General features: G+C 37.5%; 1 protein-coding gene across 2 annotated transcripts in view; it reads left to right on the forward strand.

Annotated features, from left to right (window-relative positions):
• Positions 1-16014, forward strand: part of HS3ST5 (heparan sulfate-glucosamine 3-sulfotransferase 5) — a 181095-nt gene extending 165081 nt beyond the window's left edge. For both annotated transcript variants that reach the window (XM_018078392.2, XM_018078391.1), the window contains 2 exons: positions 9600-9738; positions 14262-16014. In XM_018078392.2, the coding sequence (XP_017933881.1) occupies positions 9632-9738; positions 14262-15192 (1038 nt within the window). In that variant the 5' untranslated portion in view covers positions 9600-9631 and the 3' untranslated portion in view covers positions 15193-16014. The remainder of the gene's footprint in view (positions 1-9599; positions 9739-14261) is intronic.
• Positions 16015-20943: the final 4929 nt, after the last annotated feature.

The raw sequence follows: 20943 nt of genomic DNA on the forward strand, positions 1-20943 counted from the left end.
ATAACTACACAGTTTGTAAGCAGGACCCTTTAGGACCCATTTTTTCATAGACAAACAGAACTAGTTTAACTTTATTGTATTTATTATATGACAGTTCCTTTAGAACACGAGGAAGTGTTTTTCTAGGTTTCACAGCCAATTAAACAAAATGCCAAGATATTCTGGGATTAATTCTCTCCCAACCAATATATTTTGAAAAGAGCAGCTTATTTTATGGTTTTCTATATTTGTACTAAATAGTCAGGGTTGAAGCTGATCCAGCCCATGATCCCAAAAGGTATTAGGATGTAGGTGCTGTAAATGAGCATCAGGAGCAAAGCCAAACCAGACAGATACCTTGACTAATGGCCAGTGCAAACATGAACTGCATAGGCCACAGGTTATTTCAAGTTCTTGGATCAATTACATGAGTTTTACATCTAGTTAGATCCATGGCTTCTCTCTCTTCTCTCATTGATTCACCCCTATGTAGCAAACACGTGACAGCCTCTTCTAGTGGCGGCATTTCTAGCGTATCTTGCCATGCAGGCAAAATATGTCTGCATCCAAAAATATGAATAGTCCATGTGGTGACTGTCATTACAATGGGTCAGGAAAAAAAAAAGTTAATTAAAAAAATACATCTCTAGGAAAGTGATACTAAGTCACAAGCACCCACAGAGAAAGGATTAGATCCTCTCTATTCCATAGAGCCCAAGTTAGATTAAGTCCACCAAGCCAATCAAGTTGCAACAGCATGAAATCAGTAGAAGGACCATGAATAGTACACTGCAAAGCATTATCTGAGAAGTTGCTCAGAAAGACACAGAGAGAGAAGACATCTCGTCCCAGAGGAGCAGCCTTTCTGTAATTTTTCAGGTGTGACTGCCAGTGAGAATCAGAAGCACGCACCTCTCTACGGGCATTGTTCTTGTCTCAGAGACTCATCAGTAAAGCATATGCAAAGATGTTTCAGTTAACTTTTTATGTTGGTTTTTTTTTTTCTTTTTAATTAAAAACCATGAAGCAGGCATATATGCCAGGCTGGGTACATGTACGGGAGTGAACACAGACCCAAGACAGCAGTTACTTCTACAGCTCAGGCTTCCCAATGAGAGAAAGATGAATGGGTTATGCCAGGGCAGCAGAGATGTTTAGTGTTCAGAGAGCTCATTTATGGGGAACTCTCCAGCACCAGACAGCTCTGTAACACTGGGCTGCTGCAGACATGAGCTATCTCTCCTTGCTTCCCCTTTCTTTTCCACCCAAATGGGGGCAGTGAGCTGTCACTCAGGTCAATACAGCAGTGTAATATTGGCGCTTAAAACACACACACAGCAGAAAATCCCAGCTCTTTCATTTTGAGAGAAAAGTGTTAATAGGTCTGCTTTTTTCACAGAGGCATTGTAACAAGTTCTTCTTTAAGCTGTCATTAATGTTTTCACTTAGATTTCCACATTAAAACAAGTAGCACTTCTTAGGGAAGTGTTGTGGTCAGGACTTACAAAGGAAGCACTGAGACTTTGCATTCTGAAAAATAGCTAAGTGGTCTTTGGGGTCTAGGTTTTAAACTCCATATCTCCCTGTTCTCCTAGCAGAAACACCATGGAATATCCAGACACAGAAATATACAGATAAATATGACAGATAAAATGGAAAAGCAATAAAAGTGTGCCTGGTCAGATTTGGTGTACTCAGAGAGATGGATTGGAAGAATACTCTTTGCAGTGCTGTTCAGAATGAATGTCAATGAAGCATAGTTATATAGGTCAAGAACAAAGACCACTGCAGTGGTTGGGATAAAGTGGTGAAGGGGGCACATGGGAAAATTTTAGACTTATATAGGTACGTAACAGACTGAATCTTTGGGACATTTATGCATAAAGAAGTTATGAAATTTAACCTGCATATGAAGTTATGGAGAGTAGTCTGAGCTGATTATGTTTCAGATTAAGGGTGTGAGGAAAAGACAGACTGCTACAGATCGAGAACAAATGTAGATGTTCTGTATTAGACAGTATGATGTCTATTCATCAGCAGTGGGGTAGTCCAGAATATGAGTTCATCTCACTGCACCTCGTCATTTGCATCAATAGTAGCAGAGAGGACTTTTATCACTGCTGCTCTACTGCAATTGAGCAACTAGAACAAGACACAGCTGTGCAGGTGGTAGGTGATGCTACAGTATGCATAGCATGGGGTTGACAGCAGTCTGGCTAGGCCAAAGTATCTGGCCTGGGAAACAATGATTAAGATTAGGCTGCAAAAAATGTCCAGATTCAGTCAAATTATTTTTTTTTATAACATGTTCATATATGCACAGAGGGATGGGGAGGGTGTTATCTCATACATTGGTATTTTTTCTCACTGGGGAGTCAAAGCCATGAGGAAAAATCTATTCAGATAGTTTTTACTGTAAATGCAGTGTACCAGCAAAATATATTTGCAGCTCTTTAAAGTTTTTGCTTTTAGTTTTCCCATTAATGTTTTTGACTACGAGTAATGTTTTGCATTTAAGTCAGTTTTGCTGCTTTTCTAAAGAGAAGTCACAGAAAACAGAGCTACAAGGAGCTGCAGAAAGCCATCTAAATTTTGCCTGATAGCTAAGATAAATTTAACTTAAATTGTTTGCCAGTTTTCATTAATTAAGGAACCTTCAAACAGCCTTTCATATGTCTTATTTCAAGTAAGGTATGATATAGTTTGGGAAGTGGTAACTTTTTCCAAGAAAAAAAAGGAGTAATAATCTGTGGACATAATTCTAAGTAGTAGAAAGAACATTTCAAAATTACTAGTATGTAAAAAAAAGTAAATTTATTTTACACAGAATCATATTAAACAATACCTCTCTGCCTTCCTATCCTGCTCAATGAAGTGAAACTGTTCATGACAAAAATTGGACTCTAAATGAAGGACAAAAGAAAAAAGCTCTGGATATTTACCTACTTACCTTTCCCTCAGAGGACTCATAATCTTCTTGTTTAAGTCTTTCCCAGAGCTGAAAACCAAGCTACTTATTTCTAATGTGACAGGGCTATTGGCCTCCCTTTAAGATTTCTCTTTTGACTTTTGCCATCATTGCTCCCCTTTCTTCCATTTCCTTGCATTTTGTTCCTCAACTTCCTTTTTCCTTTATCACTGCTATTTTTCGTTGCAGTTGTAGTGCCAGATTGAGGAAAAGAGACTGATGTTGTCTTTTGAGGACTGTGAAATTAGTATCTATTATAATCTCTCTACAATCAGAATTGGATTTCCACAGGTATCATCAGCTCCACCATTCCTGAGAAATATAGCAGACAAGGAAAGTGATCATAGTGATAGTTTCAGAAGAAAAGTTTGGAAGTAGCTGGGGAAATACCATTAATCCACAGAAAAGGGCCAATCGGATCAGATTAATCTCACGTTCCATGAAGAGCAGTGCAGGGTAATAAACTCAGGATGCTGGCAAGGAGACAGGCATCTGTATTTTGGACTAATGAAGTCCTATTAAGATCTATGTGCTTGGAAATGTTCCTGGAGCACTGTAGCTACGCATGGATCATGGCAACCTAGTCATCATTCAGCAGAACACGACTGCCTGCCTTGCCAGCTCAGATGCAATAAGGCAGTTTTCCTAAGCAGATGTGTGTGAGACCTCAAGGGCATCAAAGCGCCTGAGATTCCTAACTACCCTGACAATCTGGCAGCAGATCTGTTTGGCACAGGGCACTGCAAAGTCAATAGCAAGCTTTTGAGTTGTTTCTCTCTTCCCAACACCATATTGCTCAATGTCTTTCAGTAAGATGCAAAAAAAAATGAAGGGGTCAGGCTGAAAACAGAATGTGATGAAGAGCTCGTTATGGCCTTATCTACTGTTGTCCCTTGACACAGCAGCTTCCTAGAGATAGTACAACTGTGGATAGATTGAGTCTTGACTGTATCTGAAGATAAATGTCTTGCGGGCAGTGGACTAAATAAATAGTCATTACCGTTCTCTATAGGCTGGAGAGAACCCAGATATCTGGCTAAGTGGGGGACTATGAGTCACAAATGCTCTTTCAACACCGATATTGTGCTAACTTCTGAGAAATTAACATGTATTTTCTTATCTAGTATCCACATACAGATGCTCATTTTGTGGATGGTCGCCCAGAGAGAGACCTTTCAGCCTTTCTGGAGATAGGGTTTTACCGCTTATTTACACAAAAAAATGGCTTCAAGGACTGCTTAAAGGTAGTCCAAAATCTCAAAACTCTACAATAGCAGACAAAAAAAAGGTGGTTTTAAGTTATTGTCACAGCTGTGGCATAAGATTATAGGAAATCTTTATGTTGGAGTTTATCTGCATTATTTATTGTTTTCCATCAACTTTGCTGACATTTTCTTCTCCATCGTTCCAGTCAATATGAGTCATGAGGAGAAAAGGATATGCCTAGCACACAGGGACACTTCCATGAATCTGTGAACTTATTCCATGTTATGAACATATTTCCTTCTTTTCTTCCTTTGCAACGTGAATTGATCGAGTGCATTAATCTTATTTCATCCCATCTCAGTTTTATGCTACAGAGAAAAAAACTGAAAAATGAGAAGAATTAAGAATTCTCATAAGAATTAAATTTCTTTTTTATATTGAAATTATGAACTATTAAGGAAAATCTTAAAAAAAGCAAATTCCACTTATGCAGAGTCAGCACTTTACCATTCCCTAAAAAATCTGGTATTGTCAAAGCTTTCAGTTCTTATTATGCATTTAATTTTACTGTGTCAGAAAAAGGAAGAATTTTTTCTGTTGTTAGACTATTCAATGCTATTAGAAATGAAAAATCCTATCTCTAATGAAAAATCATGTTCTGCTTTATCATGATTATTGTAGTTCTTTAATACAGTTCACGGGCTGCACTAGTACTGTTGCTATTAAGCAAGCCATCAAAGCAAAGGCTACTGGGGAAAAAGTATGTCAGCATTGTAGCTTTTCCTTGCCACTCTAGCCCAGACCTTCATCAGTGGTGAGACAGAACAAAGGAAAAGGGGATGACCTGCAGGAGGAGCAGGAGCAGTAGGATCACTGGCTATTCCAGGCAAACCCTGAGAAAGATCATGAACTGATGAGAATGCACACAGTTTGAGGGATGTCCTTTCCCAAACATCACGTGATTTCCTATCCCAGAAAAAATCTAAGTGTTTGATTTGTATGAATTTTAGTCACAGTGACAAATGCAAGAAGCTGTAGTTAACATTCAAGGAACATAATGCAAACATGCCAAGTGATAGGTTCCCTGACTTTTTTTCTGTCACTGTGTTTAAATCCCACATAAACTCAAAGATCTTTCTGCAGAGTATGAAGACAAATATTTGTTGGTCAACAGATGACCCCTGCTGGTGTGCAAAATAAAAAAAAAAATAAAAGCGTGTCAAACAATAAATTTTACTAATAAAATTGCCCTCTTATTTATTAGTTTTCCAGCCTTGTTTGTGCATATTTGCCTGAGGTTTGTACTTAATTTTGATTAATCACATCACTCAGGACTGTATTTCTTCAGCCTGTTTGCCAAAGTATTGTATGTTGCCTTTCTTATACTTCTCTCCATAATCAACCACATGCTATTTATTTATCCATAGCATCTTCTCAGTTGTGCTCCACATGTCCAAAAATGTCCCCCTGATCATTTTCAAACAAGTTCCTGGTAATCATCTTGTTTCACTGTCTTTTTTTTGGAATAACTGATTACAGCAGCAGCTTCTACTTTCTGTGCTTCTGCACAACTTGTAGTGTTATCAAATTCAGATTTTTATCAGTAATACCATTGTTACTAATATACGTTTCTTTATTTAACTTTACCATGTCAATCTAACAATTCAGATCAGATGTACATCTGAAATCACAAAGCACATTACATTTCTTTAATCTGCATGACGTTGCACACACTGTCTTTTCTACAAATTATGAATTCCACATTATGAGTTCTTTGTGTTGTTCTGTGTGCATTGCGACTTTTCTTAGATAGCCAGGAATGGACTTTCTCGTATACATATTTAAATCGATTGTTCAAGACAGATATTTCCGATGTAAGCCCACTGGAGCTGTGCAACAGTGTGCTGTCATCTCTTTTGGTGGGAGGTTCCACATTCTGCTATTGGGAAAGTTTTGCTGGGGCTTTTCCAACACTCCTCCTACTGGTCAGCAGCTTTTGTGCCACTTCAGTTGTAGTACCTAAAAGAGAGCAACATTTTTTTAAAAACACCCTTATTTACCTCAAATAACTGCTAAAATCTTGTCATTTTGGATTACATTTTATCTTGCCTTCCGGCTTCTTAAGTAAAAAGTACGTGTTCCTTATAGAAAACTTTGTGCAGCTTATAATATATCCCAGAATTTTAATTTCCTCCTTTTAATTTCTTCTTTCCATTTCATTTAAGTGTTGCCATGTCAGTCTGCAGCAACATTTTTGCCCTAGGGACCTTCACCTCAATCACATTCTGGTTGTATTAACTCTGTGTCTTAAATAGAAATGTTTCCTTGTTCCTCTCCTCTGGCATGTAGAGCTATCTCAGTACATCCATTGTAAGACGTAGTCTTTTCCAAAGTTGAGATATTATTTGTCTACATTTTTTTTTCATGAAAATATCTAGCACCTGGGGAAAGCTTTATCAAGACCACTCCTCTGGAATAAAGCCCCCTCTGTGGACTTTAAATTAGATGCTAAAAGTGATAACAAAAATGAAACAAACATATAAATAATGTCATATTTACATTTCTAGCATGTGCTTAATACTTGTCATACTGTGGAAAAATTTTCTGTACTCAGGTACATGCAAACATACAGCACCTGGAACTGGTTTGGGTTTGGGCTTTTTTTGGTTGCTTGGTTGACTTGCTTTGCATTTGTTTCGCAAGATTTTTTCGCATTGACTCTTATTTCAAACATTATTATTGAGGTCATGAGACCTTGTGGAATCTATTCCAGGAAACAGTTTGTCATTAATTTGATTTCATTCTGACCTGATGACCTCCACTGCCTTAGTGAGGCCTGCAGGTAAGACTTAATTGGGAAATCCAAGAGCCTGGATAAGGGAGAACACATGGAAAGCACTTTAGTTTCATGTATAGAGGCCTGCATATGTATATGTTTTCTGAGAGATGAAGTTCAGAACCAATTGTAACACTGAAGTGAAACTTTCATCTAGAGAGAGACCAGTATGGAAAGATTTAAAACTGGGAACCTATGAAAATGTATCATCATCATCATCATCATCATCATCATGTCCTTCTCTTTCATCTTTTTTAATTAAATAATTAAAAGTATAATTAGCAATAGCATATTGACATAGAGATAGAGGATCTGTGCATTTTTCTTAATAGTTAAGCTTTAGGTGTGTGTTTTCTACCTTGCTCAATGTACAGAATTCCTCATTCATGTATCATTTTTATGAAGAAAAATTATTTTACAAAAAGCCAAAAGTTTATCATGTAGTTAAAACACTAGAAAGGAATTATTTCACACTGAATCCCACTGATACTACAGGTTTTCTCTGTGACCTTGAGCTAATCACCTAATCTCTCTGTACCTCTGTTCCTCATTTATTTTTTAAAGGATGATAATACTTCTTCTGCGTCTGTATTTACATTGCAAACTCCTTTTACTCTGTGCTTTATATTACTCTTGTTGCAATAAAGATCTTATCTAAGAATTCTTATCGTAGAGTTGCTTTTTTTCTATGTAAAAAGCAATAAATTCTGTATGATAAATTATCCTGTATGATAGGTTACCCTGAGCTATGACCTGGCTGTATAAGGAGTTACTATTATTATCGCACCAGAAGTTTTTTAGCGAAAGTCGACTTAGAGCTTCAGTGTTTCATGGCTATTTTATCAAGAGATGGTGGGTTGGTCTTAGAAGGGCTTTCTCTATAGCAGTTTAACATATGTGCCTGAAAATGCCTATTCTACCACCTTTGAAGAAAACCAGTATGGGAGTGACCTGCATCTGCACCTTTAAGCTCAGCCAGCACTAAGGAAGGCTGCGTAAATGCTGTCTCTTGCGAATGGTCTCCAGCTTGTAGTATCTCCCAAACTGTATCCTGGTTTCCTGTGAGAGCTTTCTGGGCCAAAAATTTAACAGCATGGGCAAGACAAAGAAACATTTTCAGGCTCTGTTTAACAGTAGCCAGTCAAACCTTGAAGTCTTGCTAACCATTCTGCTTCTTTATATAGTTATATGCTTATAATAATCTATCCCAGTTTTGCTTTATGTAAATCCTAAAGCTGGAAAAAAAGGAACTTTGCTGTAATAAAACATAAGGAACTTGACACCAAAAATTGTTCAAAATAAGTCCAGTCAAAATTCAGGAAAAAAGTTTCTGTTCAAACTGCTCCATAATACAGTAAGCATTGCCTGATGGGTCAGTAGTTCAGGTGATTACTGTTCATGTTTATTATATTTATATCAAAAGGATCAATTTGGTAATTAAAGCATTCATTTGGTAGGTAGATAATATGGCTTTACATATCCTGAGCCAGTGAAAGGATCTGAAAGGATCTGTGAAGAACCATGTCATCTTTGGCTTTGTTCTGAAAGGGGAAGCTGATCTTTCTCCTTAGTTCCTGTAAGAATGTATTAGGCATCCAGCTCTGAGTCTCCCAAACACATCTGCAGTCCTGAACAAAAACTTCATGTCTGAGGAAGAGTCAGTATAAAGATAAACAGTTTTACTCAGCACTTCCTTCTACCTTACCTAGGGACCTCCTGGTTAAATTTGATTGTTCTTGATATAACGTCAGATCTTTTTACTTCTGCCTGCCTCATATCTAAAGTATTTGAAGCAATGCTCATTTATGGGCTTTAGACAGTCTCTGGAGCACATCAGAAAAAGAAATTTAAGTATATGCTTTGGTGTTACCAAAAACTGGGGATATAGGCATGGTTGTTTCAAGGATGCCAGTTTGCATCCCATCAGGTCTTGAGATCACAGCAAAGGTTGGTGTCAGGATGAGGAGCTTAAGAGAGCTGCGTAAGCAGCGTAAGCTGACGCTCACCATAGAGACAGCTAATAGGATAGCATGATGTCAAAAAATCATTACTGTGCCCACCCCAGCTACATGATTCTCAGGTTTGTTATCCTGGACTTGCTGGCATGGATCAGGATATCCTGGAATTTTAGATTTCTCTGCAGCATACACTCTAATAGTCATAGAGACGCATTAAACATGCCCACGTATACTGTGTACCCAGTTACACCTGCAAGCCTAACTCCTGGTTACTTCTGCCCTACTTGAAATCAGAGCATTCAAATCTCTGTTGAAATCTAGCTTGGGTTGATTCTGAAAGGTTTAAAATCTAAACTTATTTACCAAACAAGAGATTCTATTACAATATGAGCTTCTGTAGAAGCCAAACCACACAGTGTGACTACCAGACAGCCTTAGTAACAGTGGGTGCAACTGAATTGTCACTTCCAGAATTATCACCCTATCCCAGACACATTGCCATGTGGGACAGAAAACCAGTAACAAACGAAAGAAGTTTAACTACTTCTGCAGTTTTGAAAAGATTTTGCAAGTGTGGCTTCATCAGCTGCAACACCTGATTAAACATTACCCTACATATTGCTTTCTGATAAGTGTGTTCTTGTCTCTGCAGACTGAAGAAGTCCTGAAGATTGATGGAGGGCCATGCTATTCAAACAGCAGGTGTTGCTGAGGCAGAAGCTCTTTGTGCTAGGCAGCCTTGCTATTGGAAGTCTCCTATATCTAGTTGCCAGAGTTGGGAGTTTGGATAGGTAAGTCATTAAGTAGCTGCTCTCTTATTTAGAATGGGCTAAGATTGTCTGAGTTTTTGCTTCAAGGGTCTGGTTTCTTTTATTCTTTGTTTCTCTTTTTCGGGATTTTTTTATGTTCCTCATGTACAGGAACACTGTCTATTTTAGTAGTGATTTTCATTATTTGTTCCTACTTTTTGGAAGAGAGGGTAGGAAAATAGTCACAAATCATCCCTGACAAAGTATTTCTGTCTGTCCATTTGTATTCTAAGCACATTGACACTTGTTTTCAGAGAAGAAGTAAGCCAGCATCCAGTAAAAATGTCATTACAGTAGCTCATTTTTTTCTGTGTGCATCTGTGTGTTGACCTCTAGTTTCAGCGAAACGGTTATGATGTATTTATATATCTCCCTTTCTAAATTTGTGAGCAAGCAATTAATGTGCTGCAGTGGTAGTTAAAATTAAGTATGAGCCTGCAGAGCAGCTTGTCAAGTTTTGAATACTATTTCACTTGAAAGATTGCTTAAGGGTTTGAGAATTTTAACTATGTTAATTAGCTGGTATTTTCTGTAGCTGAATGTGCTAAATAAGTGGGGTTTCTCTGCAAATGATTTCCTAGAGAGTAGTAGAAAATACAGCAGAGAAAATCAAAGAGTATTTGGCACTTCTGCCCAGGCTGAGTTTTGACTGGTTATTAACAGTACAACACTAGTGCTACCTGCACTGACACTGCTGTTTCTGTCACCTCCAAAATGGCCTGGGATTGCTCTGGTAGGCATTACACAAAGGTGAAAAGATGTAAAAAAAAAAAAAAAAAAAGCTGTTTCAAAAGACTGAATGAAACACAAGGCTGCAAGATTTCCAGAAGCTGGTAGACGCTTTACAAGTGCTAATGCTATATTAGTGTCCTTCTTTTCAAAGACAGAATAATGATAGTTGAGTTCAAAATAGTGACACAATGTTGTGTGAATATACAGTGCATGAAAAGTTAGTCGAAAACGTAGCTACTGTGTCCATTGCTAGGTTATGCTGGGCTCCATCTGAGGTCACTGGGTGCTTTCTTCAATTGCTTAAATCCACTCCAGAAGAAGAAGGAGACCATGTACTCAGCTAGAACCAACTGCACAGCAAATTACACTCCAGAAATTATATCTTCTTTCCCCTGATGGCCAAAACATCTCTGATACTTCAGAGGTGGAAACTTCACTGAGACTAATGTGATTCTGTAAACGGATGCAGAAATCCTTACTGGTCCCTGCAAATGTATATTTTATGACCAAAGGCATGAAATCTAATTAACCTTCTGCTATTATCTATGCTTGCACATCTATAGAATTTACTGATGGCTATAAAATTATCTCGCCACAGTATTTGACTTGCTGACCTTCTGTAGCAGTGAATTCTACCAGTTTCATATATAATGTTGCCAATGGCAGCAAAATTCAGTTTCATTCTCTTACATTACCCAGTGTGAAGAATACCACATTGCTAAAAAGCAGTCCTGGGTATGGACTTGTTATGAAATAGAGAGAGAAAGTACTGGAAAGAACGAGACACAGATGAATTATCCAGAAATGTTCTTCTGCCTCATCACTGTTGAATCTGTCAGTAAGAGGATGCTGAGTGGCTTCAATAGACTTTGGAATAACTAATTGTTCAGGAAGAAATCCAGATTCATTTATGCTTAATTTATGCTGATCTAATTTGAACAAGATAGCTGGGGATGGCTCATTTTTAATAGCCTCAGATTAGGCTCTTCAATGGTAGTGTCTTGAGTTTTCTTAGGCCCGAAGGGAAATTACTACTAGCTTATCTGATTCATTGAATCATAAAGTCTGATAAGCTGAGCACTTCCCTCCAGAGAAGGCATCCGTAAGTCAGCTCCTGAGTGCGTGGAGATGTTTCACATGTTAAAGCCCGGATAGATTCTGTGCCTGGCAATTATGAGAATAACTGGATCAGTCTTTGAGTTACCTGTCTCCCTCATTGACAGTACCTGGAGCATCCAGATCTGATTTCAAACTGCTCCTGCTGGAACTAGGCTTATAATCTTTTGCCGCTGTGACATCTCCACTGGAAGAAAATTAGCAAGTATCCTGGGTCAGGAGAAACAGCTCATTAAGATTTCCCAGACTTATTTTAGCTGTTTTGAATTTTTTCAGAAATACAGTTCCCTGAGATGAATTGTCCTGTGGTGGGTTTTCTCAAGAAGAATGTTTGTGGAGTTTTACTGTAGCAGCTTGACAAATTGTCTGTTTTGGGAGAGCAACTCAGTGATATAATAAATGTCATATACTCTTTCTTAGCAAAGGACTGTTATTTAATGGAAAAATTACTCAGAATTAAGAATATTAGCATGTTGCAATGTAACAGTAAATAGTGATGGGATTCAACTATCAAGATCTGCCTTATACCACCACTGCCACGATCTTTTAAAAGTTATTTTTTTATTGTTTAGAGAGAAGAGGAGAAGGAGGAAAGAGTAAAAAAACCTGAAATGTAAAGTGTTGAGGAAGGACTTTTAACAACATCCAATCTTTTCCCTTAGGCTAGAGGATATCTTGAGTATTTATTTACTTTTAAAGGAAACCACCCTGTTTGACAAGCTGTTGTGTTACACTGAAGGCAGTGCTAGCTGTATTTTTGAGCAAGAGATAAAATTAGTGTAGATGGGTCTGGAAATGCTGTTGTGGAATCCTCTTTGCTTGAAAACAAATAACAAATACACAGAAGGAGAGGGAAAAGAAGAACAGAGATAGCAATTGCAGCTTCTGTTTCTTATGCTCTTAACTGCCGCCTGCTGATGCAGAAATACTCTCACCAGCTACACCACAATCTGATGAAATTGTACCATTGTTAAGCCAAGACATTTCTTCCTTTTTTTTCATATGGACGGTTTGCATCAGCATTTCAATCATTCAGCCTTTGCCACCAAGTCGGGCTTATTCAGTAGATCACAGAGAGCAAAGGGAAAGAAGAAACTAGAAACTTGAAAAAAGAAATAACAGGAACTCACTTGTCATCACACTTTCTAACTAGTTTGCAGGACTTAGCTAGAGCTCATGTAAACCCAGCAATGTCATCTGGGTTGTTTTTTCAGCTCTGTCCAGACAGGTTATATCTCTTGGCGTCTGGATCATCAGAGAAACAGCTAGCAGGTCAGCCAGGGAGATCAAACTTACTTTGTCCCAACCATCCATTGTCCTAGCATCAGTGTCAAATTAGAAACCCCAACAAGCAGTGATGGATGGAAAAGCCATAAAGAAATAAATAATTATGTCCTGAAAGCAGGGTTTGAATAATATATAGAAAATGAGTGAGGGACCACATGCTGAGAAACCAGAATAAATACTGAATACCTAAACAGCTATTAATGAGCATTGCCCATCTGGTGTACTGGCTAAGGCAGGGGTCCTGTGAAAAATAATAGCATGCACCCGTGTAATTTAGGAACTGTATCATAATATATATGCACAGCAAGCTCACACAAAAATTGCCTAGGCAACCTTTGTTCATACATATCCTTAATTTTGGAGAGCATGGCTCCACAAAATTAGTAATAGTATTTTTCTATGTGACCTATGTGACATACCAATTTAATCTTCAATGAAACAGTGGCCTGTATGATGTCCAAAGCACTGATTTGAGAGTGGAGGTGAGGGTTTATTCCAGGTTCTGTAGTAGCAAAATTTTAGTATTTTTCTTATTGAATCATTTCTTGGATTCAGTGGCATCAGATACAAGAAGGAAGCATTACAGAAGTGGAAAAGAGGGAAAATAGGTGAATATAAAAGAATAGCACAGGTGCAAAAGAAGAACGAATAAGGCACAAAATAAGGATCAACACAAGGATACATAAGTGAGGATAAGAAAATACTGAGGTAATAATGCAATAAATGCATTTTTAACAACTTTTCTTGCCATTCTTTTTATGCCTTGTTAATTATGTTTGATTCAGAACCTAGGACTTTCTGGTTCTAATTGGCAGGGAAAACACTGGGCATATTCTAAAGAGAAAAAGAATCACTGAAAAGTGATGCCTAGAAAGCATCACTTTTGCTCATCTTCACTAAAAAGGCCAGCTCTGGATCAACACAATGGAGAGCACAGGAAAGAATTCAGTCTAGAATAGGAAAAGTGTGGAAAAGAGATGAATTAAATGATTTGGATTTTCAGATCAAAATGACTAAATATAATTCATCTTAGAATGCTTTAAAAAATGCCAAATCAATCAGAAAATAATGAAGAATGTGGGAAGTTAGACGACATTCAAGAAGGCCCAAGAACAGTAATCATAGTGCCTACGCTGGCAGAGAGCAGAAGGGCGGAGTTAGGAGTTACCCAGCTAAATCAGAGCACAATACTGGATTAAATAATAAAAAAAATTGCAAACCATTTAATCACTGACAGAGTAAAATAAAAGTTGAAAGATGGGCATATCACATTACATTGGAAAAAGTTTCCAAGAGCATGATCACCTTACACAGAAAACTTGCCTTAAGAGATATCCTCTTTTTACAAATACCTCTTGTTTCACTTGCAGACTGCAGCCCCTCTGCCCCATCGATGGTCGTTTTGGACCCCGCGGCCAGGACGAAATCCCACTGCGAGCTCTGCAGTTCAAGCGAGGTCTGCTCCATGAATTTCGAAAGGGCAATGCCACTAAGGAACAAATACGACTGCACAATCTGGTTCAGCAGCTTCCTAAGGCCATTATCATTGGGGTGCGGAAAGGAGGCACCCGAGCACTACTGGAGATGCTGAACCTTCACCCTTCAGTGGTCAAAGCTTCTCAAGAGATTCACTTCTTTGACAATGATGAAAACTATGCCAAGGGAATTGAGTGGTACCGAAAAAAAATGCCTTTTTCTTACCCTCATCAAATAACAATTGAGAAAAGCCCCGCATATTTTATCACCGAGGAAGTACCTGAAAGGATTTACAAAATGAACTCATCTATCAAATTATTGATCATTGTCAGGGAACCTACCACAAGAGCAATTTCTGATTACACTCAGGTGCTGGAAGGCAAGGAAAGAAAGAACAAAACTTACTACAAATTTGAGAAGCTGGCTATTGATCCTAATACCTGTGAAGTGAACACTAAGTATAAGGCAGTGAGAACCAGCATCTACACAAAACATCTGGAGAGGTGGTTAAAATACTTCCCAATTGAGCAGTTTCATATTGTGGATGGAGACCGGCTCATCACAGAACCACTGCCAGAACTCCAGCTGGTTGAGAAGTTCCTAAATCTTCCTCCAAGGATAAGTCAGTACAATTTATACTTCAATGCCACCAGAGGGTTTTACTGCTTGCGATTTAACATTGTCTTTAACAAGTGCCTGGCGGGTAGCAAGGGACGCATCCATCCAGAGGTGGATACCTCTGTCATTACCAAATTGCGCAAGTTCTTTCACCCTTTTAATCAAAAATTTTACCAGATCACTGGGAGGACATTTAACTGGCCCTAAACTAAACTTCATACAACACTTTCTGTTGCACCTGAGACATGCAATAGATGTCTCTGATAAAATATGCACTTTTCATAGACATGGCTAGCAAAGTAACTTTTTTTCATGCATACGTGTACATAATGCAGTGTGTGACCAAATATACAGTGGGATCGATTTTTTTCTACAGAATAGAAACTAACATAAATTTACTGTCAATATAGTTGCATCTTTTACGATATAATAATAAAGGGAAAGGAGGTATTTAGGGAAACAAAGTCAGACACTGTTAAAAGGGTCACTGTTCCTCTCACTTAGTGAAGTGTTTATGTGACATACCTATTGATCCAAGAAAACATTAGTTTATGCCATTAAAATTCTTGTCAAAAGTCTGTAAAGCTGTGAGTAAGCATAATCTTGAGACTATATTTGGTATGTGTATTGCTAAAGGAATGCTGACCCTTTAAACACAGTGCTGAATTTTTACAATGAGAGTGAATAGTACTATTTTCTTATTATTTTAAATTAATATCTTATCTCATACAAACTGCATTGTTTTAGGGTTCCTGTGGTGAGTTTGCACTATTGTTTTATTGTATGGACCATCATGTCACTTGTAGCATGTCAATCATGTGTCAAAAAAAATTCAAATGATTTTTTTCTCTATACTTGTGTGTCGGCAAAGCTAAATGTTGTGTACATAGTGTACAATGTTTGTAAATACTGGTTTCACACTAAGTAATTCTATTTTGTAAACTGAATATGGCTATTTAATTTATTGTGAAAATTAAATTTATTGTGGTATTTAAAGATGGAATGGATTAAAATTACCTCTATGTGCAAGAGCTTTTCATGTTTGCTTGATGTACATCAGTGTGATCCCTTAGATCATATTTATGTGTGTGAAAGAGTTACACATGTAAACTTGGTTTCTAGACATTTGAGAATACTGATACATGTGGTGAAGCAGAGTTTATTAAAAAACTCATCAATCTAGGAATCTGGTGTAATGCAAACCTCAAAGAACATTATTGCTGTTCTATTGCAGCACTTTGCTAAAATTAATTCAGTTGCAGTAGCCCACGAGGTTAAAGAATGACAGTAAAAGCCTGCTGTAACCAGGTATATCAAAAAAGCAAAGCCCTCATTAAAACCAAAATAACAGACAGATAAAATTAGAAGCAGGGTTATAGAGATTTCATCACAAAGAGAGGGTGATGCTTCAGAAGTCAAAGAAACTTTGGTTGTGATACCTTTGCTTTCATCTGTTTATGCATGCACCTGCTCCAGAAAACACCTACAGTATTTTAGTACTGGTATAAACATATAGCACATATTTCCATTCAATAAGTGACAAGAAATTAGTTCAGGAAATTAGTATTTTCATGCTTTATACATTGTATGGCTCTTAAAGATTTATAAGCAAAAGAATAAAAGCAAATGAAATAATCTTTTAAAATAAGAAAGAAAGAGAGAAGAAAGGGAGAAAGGAAGGAAGAAAGAAAGAAAGAAAGAAAGAAAGAAAAGGAAGGAAAGAAGAAAGGAAGGAGGGAAGGAAGAAAGGAAGGAAGGAAGGAAGAAAGGATGAAAGAAAGGAAGAAAAAAGAAAGGAAGAAAGAAAGAAAGAAAAAGAAAGAAAGGAAGAAACAAAGAAAGAAACAAAGAAAGAAACAAAGAAAGAGGGGAAAAACGAAAGAAGGACCAAACCAAAAACACCTTCAAAATCCCAACCACTTTGAAACCACCATCTAAAGACTGATAGGAACACAGATTTTGGAAGGTATCTAGAACATCTGAATATTCTGAGCTACGGTAGCAGTGGCTGGGAGTTCAGATTATAATAAGATCAAGTGTTCCCTGTGGGCTGTTTATTTTGTTCAGTGATCTGGAAGCATTGGTTTTTCTAAATAAGTGGTTTTTAAAACTCTTGTGAGAGATTGCTGCTTGTCTTGCTGTATCTTTAATCATATGTGCTAGCACTGTGAGCAATGTGCCCTTTCTTCGTGCTTCTTTGGAGCCCTTCCAACACAACACGGCAGAGCATATGTGGAATTTTCAGCAGTATCTACTGTTTTTCTATATGAAGTATGAGAGCCATTTATCTTGCCCACTTCCAGACAAAAAGACTGAGATATTTAACTTGCCTAATAGTGTTCAACAGGGAGATTTTATCCCATTTAACTTTTTCATGGTCATCAGGTGGGCAGACAGATTCCAGATGCTTTGGGTGATACTTACTGACTTCATACAGTTGTGGCTACAAACTGTCTGAAGGCTGAAATGTATGTTCAATGAAAGGGACAAATTAGGTCAGAGTTACCTGCAAGCACGAAATTGATGCATTTAAATTAATGCATTTGAAATTAATATTTCTCTGCACTGATCAGAAGAATCACAGAGACTGTGATATAACAGGCACGACTACGCACATTCCTGTTAAAGTCAGCTGGCTTAACTCCAGCTTATCATTTGCAATTTTGGAGAGACATGGATAAATTTAGGTTATATCTTAGATAAATCTGCTTCAAAAATGCACAGAGGAATAGTAAGGAATAGCAGGGGAGGAAAGAGGGTTCAGGGGCATTGCAATGTATTAAGAAGAGTAAAAGAGCAGGAGAATGATTCACTTTCACTGAGCCTTCAGTGCAACATCCTCAACTCTATTTGACATAACCCAGTGAAGAGAAAATTTCAAAACTGGTTCGTAATACATAGATACAACACATCACCCAAAATATACTCCCAGGTTAATGGGGATTTTGCTGCAGTATTCATAACCAGTTTGGGAAGTTCTGACCTTATGGTATTTACCTCTTCAGGAGCAATTTGTGAATAATTCATTTCAGCTTCATTGCTTTGCCTGAGTGAATCATTTATATTCAAATTGATCATGAGTGTTCAGACTGGGAAGAGCATTCTTAGCTTGAGTTTATGATTGCAGGGTGATGCACAGCTATATGAAGTTGCAGCTGTTAACTTATGGCATTCAAGTTCTTGGAAGACATTGCGTCTAATATTTTCTGTTCTCTAAAATTACAGGCTCACTGCTCTGATAAATGTTTGGATTAAAACTGCTAATATTTCTGTGCATTTTTATCAGATTTTCCCAGCTGCTATTTAAACTACATAGAGCAACAATTTGCAGTATAAAGGATTATTGAAGATGGATTTTAAATTGTATTTTCAGAAATCAGTATATAGGTAAATAAAGGACTGTCATTTGGAGATCAGCAATTCATTTACCTTCAACCCACTATATTACATTTTCTTCAGAAAAGCAGAATAAGCATAATGAAAATGCATTTGCCCTACTTTAATGAGTTCTTTTTATTTTTGCCAAGATGTCTAAGAATACAAGAGATACATAATTTTTAGCACCATATTTTGTTATAGTAGTCCCAGATTTTTAAGAGGCAATGGCCACAAACTGAAAGCACAGGAACACCATCTGAACACCAGGAAACATTTTTTTTACTGTGAGAGTGACTAAGCACTGACATGAGCTGCCCAGAGATGTTGCAGATTTTCCATCACTGGAGATATTCAAAACCACACTATTCTGGGCTCTGAGTGTCCCTGCTGGAGCAGGGGGGTTAAACCTCCCTTCCAACCTCAACTATTCTGTGATGCTGTGAAGATCTCTCTCTATCATTAAGTTCTTATTAGGTAGTGTCCGTCAGTTCGGTGTTACACAGACCACAGTGAAAGTCCAAACCCAGTGTCACAAGCCAGTCCTGTCACTGTTCAAACCCAAGCAGTGGAAGCACTACAGTGCACATATTTACTCCCTGAACAGCTGATCTGACTCATGTTGGCAGCCTGGGCAACTTACTGGAACCCTCTGATTGGAGAAGATGAGGAAGTAACTTGGAGAAACCTTTCTTTTTCCCATCCTGGATGACCTCAGCAGAGTGGCAGATGATATAATAACACAAGGTCCATAGCAGGTAAAGTTCCAGGAAAAAGAATTTAGTGAACCTCTTTTCAACAAGCTCACAGTGAGCAATGTTTCTTGCATGGCATTCTCTACAGCAAGGCTTAAATTCATAATCTGGGGCAATAAAGTCATTAAAATTTGTTTCATAGATGTTTATTTTTTAAATTCTTTCCATATTCAAATTATCAGCTACTTATATTGAGCACATTCCTTAGGAATATATATAGAGCTGCTGAGTGAATGCAAAAGATTTGTATCTGAATGTACATGGTAAAGATTTAATTTATATTGCTTCTCCTTTTTGATTTGAGTTATATGTAAGACCAAAGTGGAGACCTGTCCCATTAAAAGGGGCAAAAAAGAAGAATTTTCTGTCCAACCTATATTATTGTATTTTTTGTCTATCAGTGTCCACCCCACAGAGGTGATCAAAGCCTTTTAATGTCCAAAACAATCTGTTAGCATCTCATTAAGAGAAGATCCTTCACTTAAGAGATTCACTGAGATGGACAGGACATTTGATACCTTTTATATAGGGACTGCACTTAATAGCGATAGGGAAACCCCTCAGCAAGTTTCTCTTAGGAGTTATTTTACTGTCAGTGAAACTATCAGCACCTAAAAATGGACTCACTCTAATAGTTCATGAAGTAACACATTTATTAACACAAATTTGTGACAATTTATAGGATTCATTGTGGAATAGGGTCTAACTGCAAAAGTTGTACATAAACTGTGTAGTAACAATAATAAAGCAAGACCTAAAACACACTCTGAAGCAAAACACTAAGAACACTATGAAGAAACATAAGGAAAAAACTTCAAAGTATAAAAATGTACTAAAAATACTATGAAGCAAAAGAAAGCTCTAGTTATTTAGAAACAAGTAATTAGTATGCATAAGATACATCTCACCTTCCAGGTGTCCCCAGAAATGGAAGGAGACAAGGTAACTCATCAGTTACCTCCGCAGAGTTGATGGAATTTCTCCCCCATTTTTGCTTAGGTCCAATCTTTTTTATACTTTTTGTCTTAGGAAGTTTGAGTGGCTATAGTCAATAAACTAATTTTGTGGTGATAGACACATGACATGGGCCCAAAGGTCATTTTCCTGTGTTCCTGTTTGCAAAAATAGGCCATGTTATCTCCATATCACTCATTTCTTCATTTAATCCTCTTATCAGTTTCTGGGAATGTCTCCCCAGGTACTGGGCTCTTTCAGAAAACCTTCAGGAGTTTTTTTCTCTTTTTGTGTAGCCTTTCTATCCCCTTAGAAGACCATAATTTGAAGAAAACAGAAGCAAAAGTTTGATCAACCCACAAACACAGGACAGTAAAGTTTTAGAGAAAATTTCCCTGTCCTCAATACAGGCTCTTTGATATTAATGGGTCTTGTTGAAATCATTTATTAGCAGGTTAGATCTATTTTATTCCCAACAATCAAATGTTAGCAACAGTGAGAGAATAAAACTCCAATAAAATACCTGGGAGATGGTTTGTGTGAAGCTTTCAAATGAATTCTCATAACAGATGAGAGTTTACTACTTAGATGCTCATGTGCCTGCCTAAGATGCTAAGCTCAGAAATTTCATGAGTTTGAGGCTTTTCTGAATTCCACAATTTTTTTTTCCAGCCATTTTCAGTTTGATGGAATAAACTTATAGCTAAACTGGAGTACCTAAATCCCATGCTGAAGTCATTGCATCCAGTTATTTTGCAGACATGATTTCACACATATAACTGGTTTATCTCCCATGTAGTAGGGTTGAGTGCTCTAACAAAAGGTGTTTGCTTGCAGTTTAACTGATATATCTCATTGACATATTAGCAGTACT

The sequence above is a fragment of the Manacus vitellinus genome, unplaced genomic scaffold, assembly GCF_001715985.3.
Source record: "Manacus vitellinus isolate BGI_N305 unplaced genomic scaffold, ASM171598v3 scaffold_4_pilon, whole genome shotgun sequence".
Classification (NCBI taxonomy): domain Eukaryota; kingdom Metazoa; phylum Chordata; class Aves; order Passeriformes; family Pipridae; genus Manacus; species Manacus vitellinus.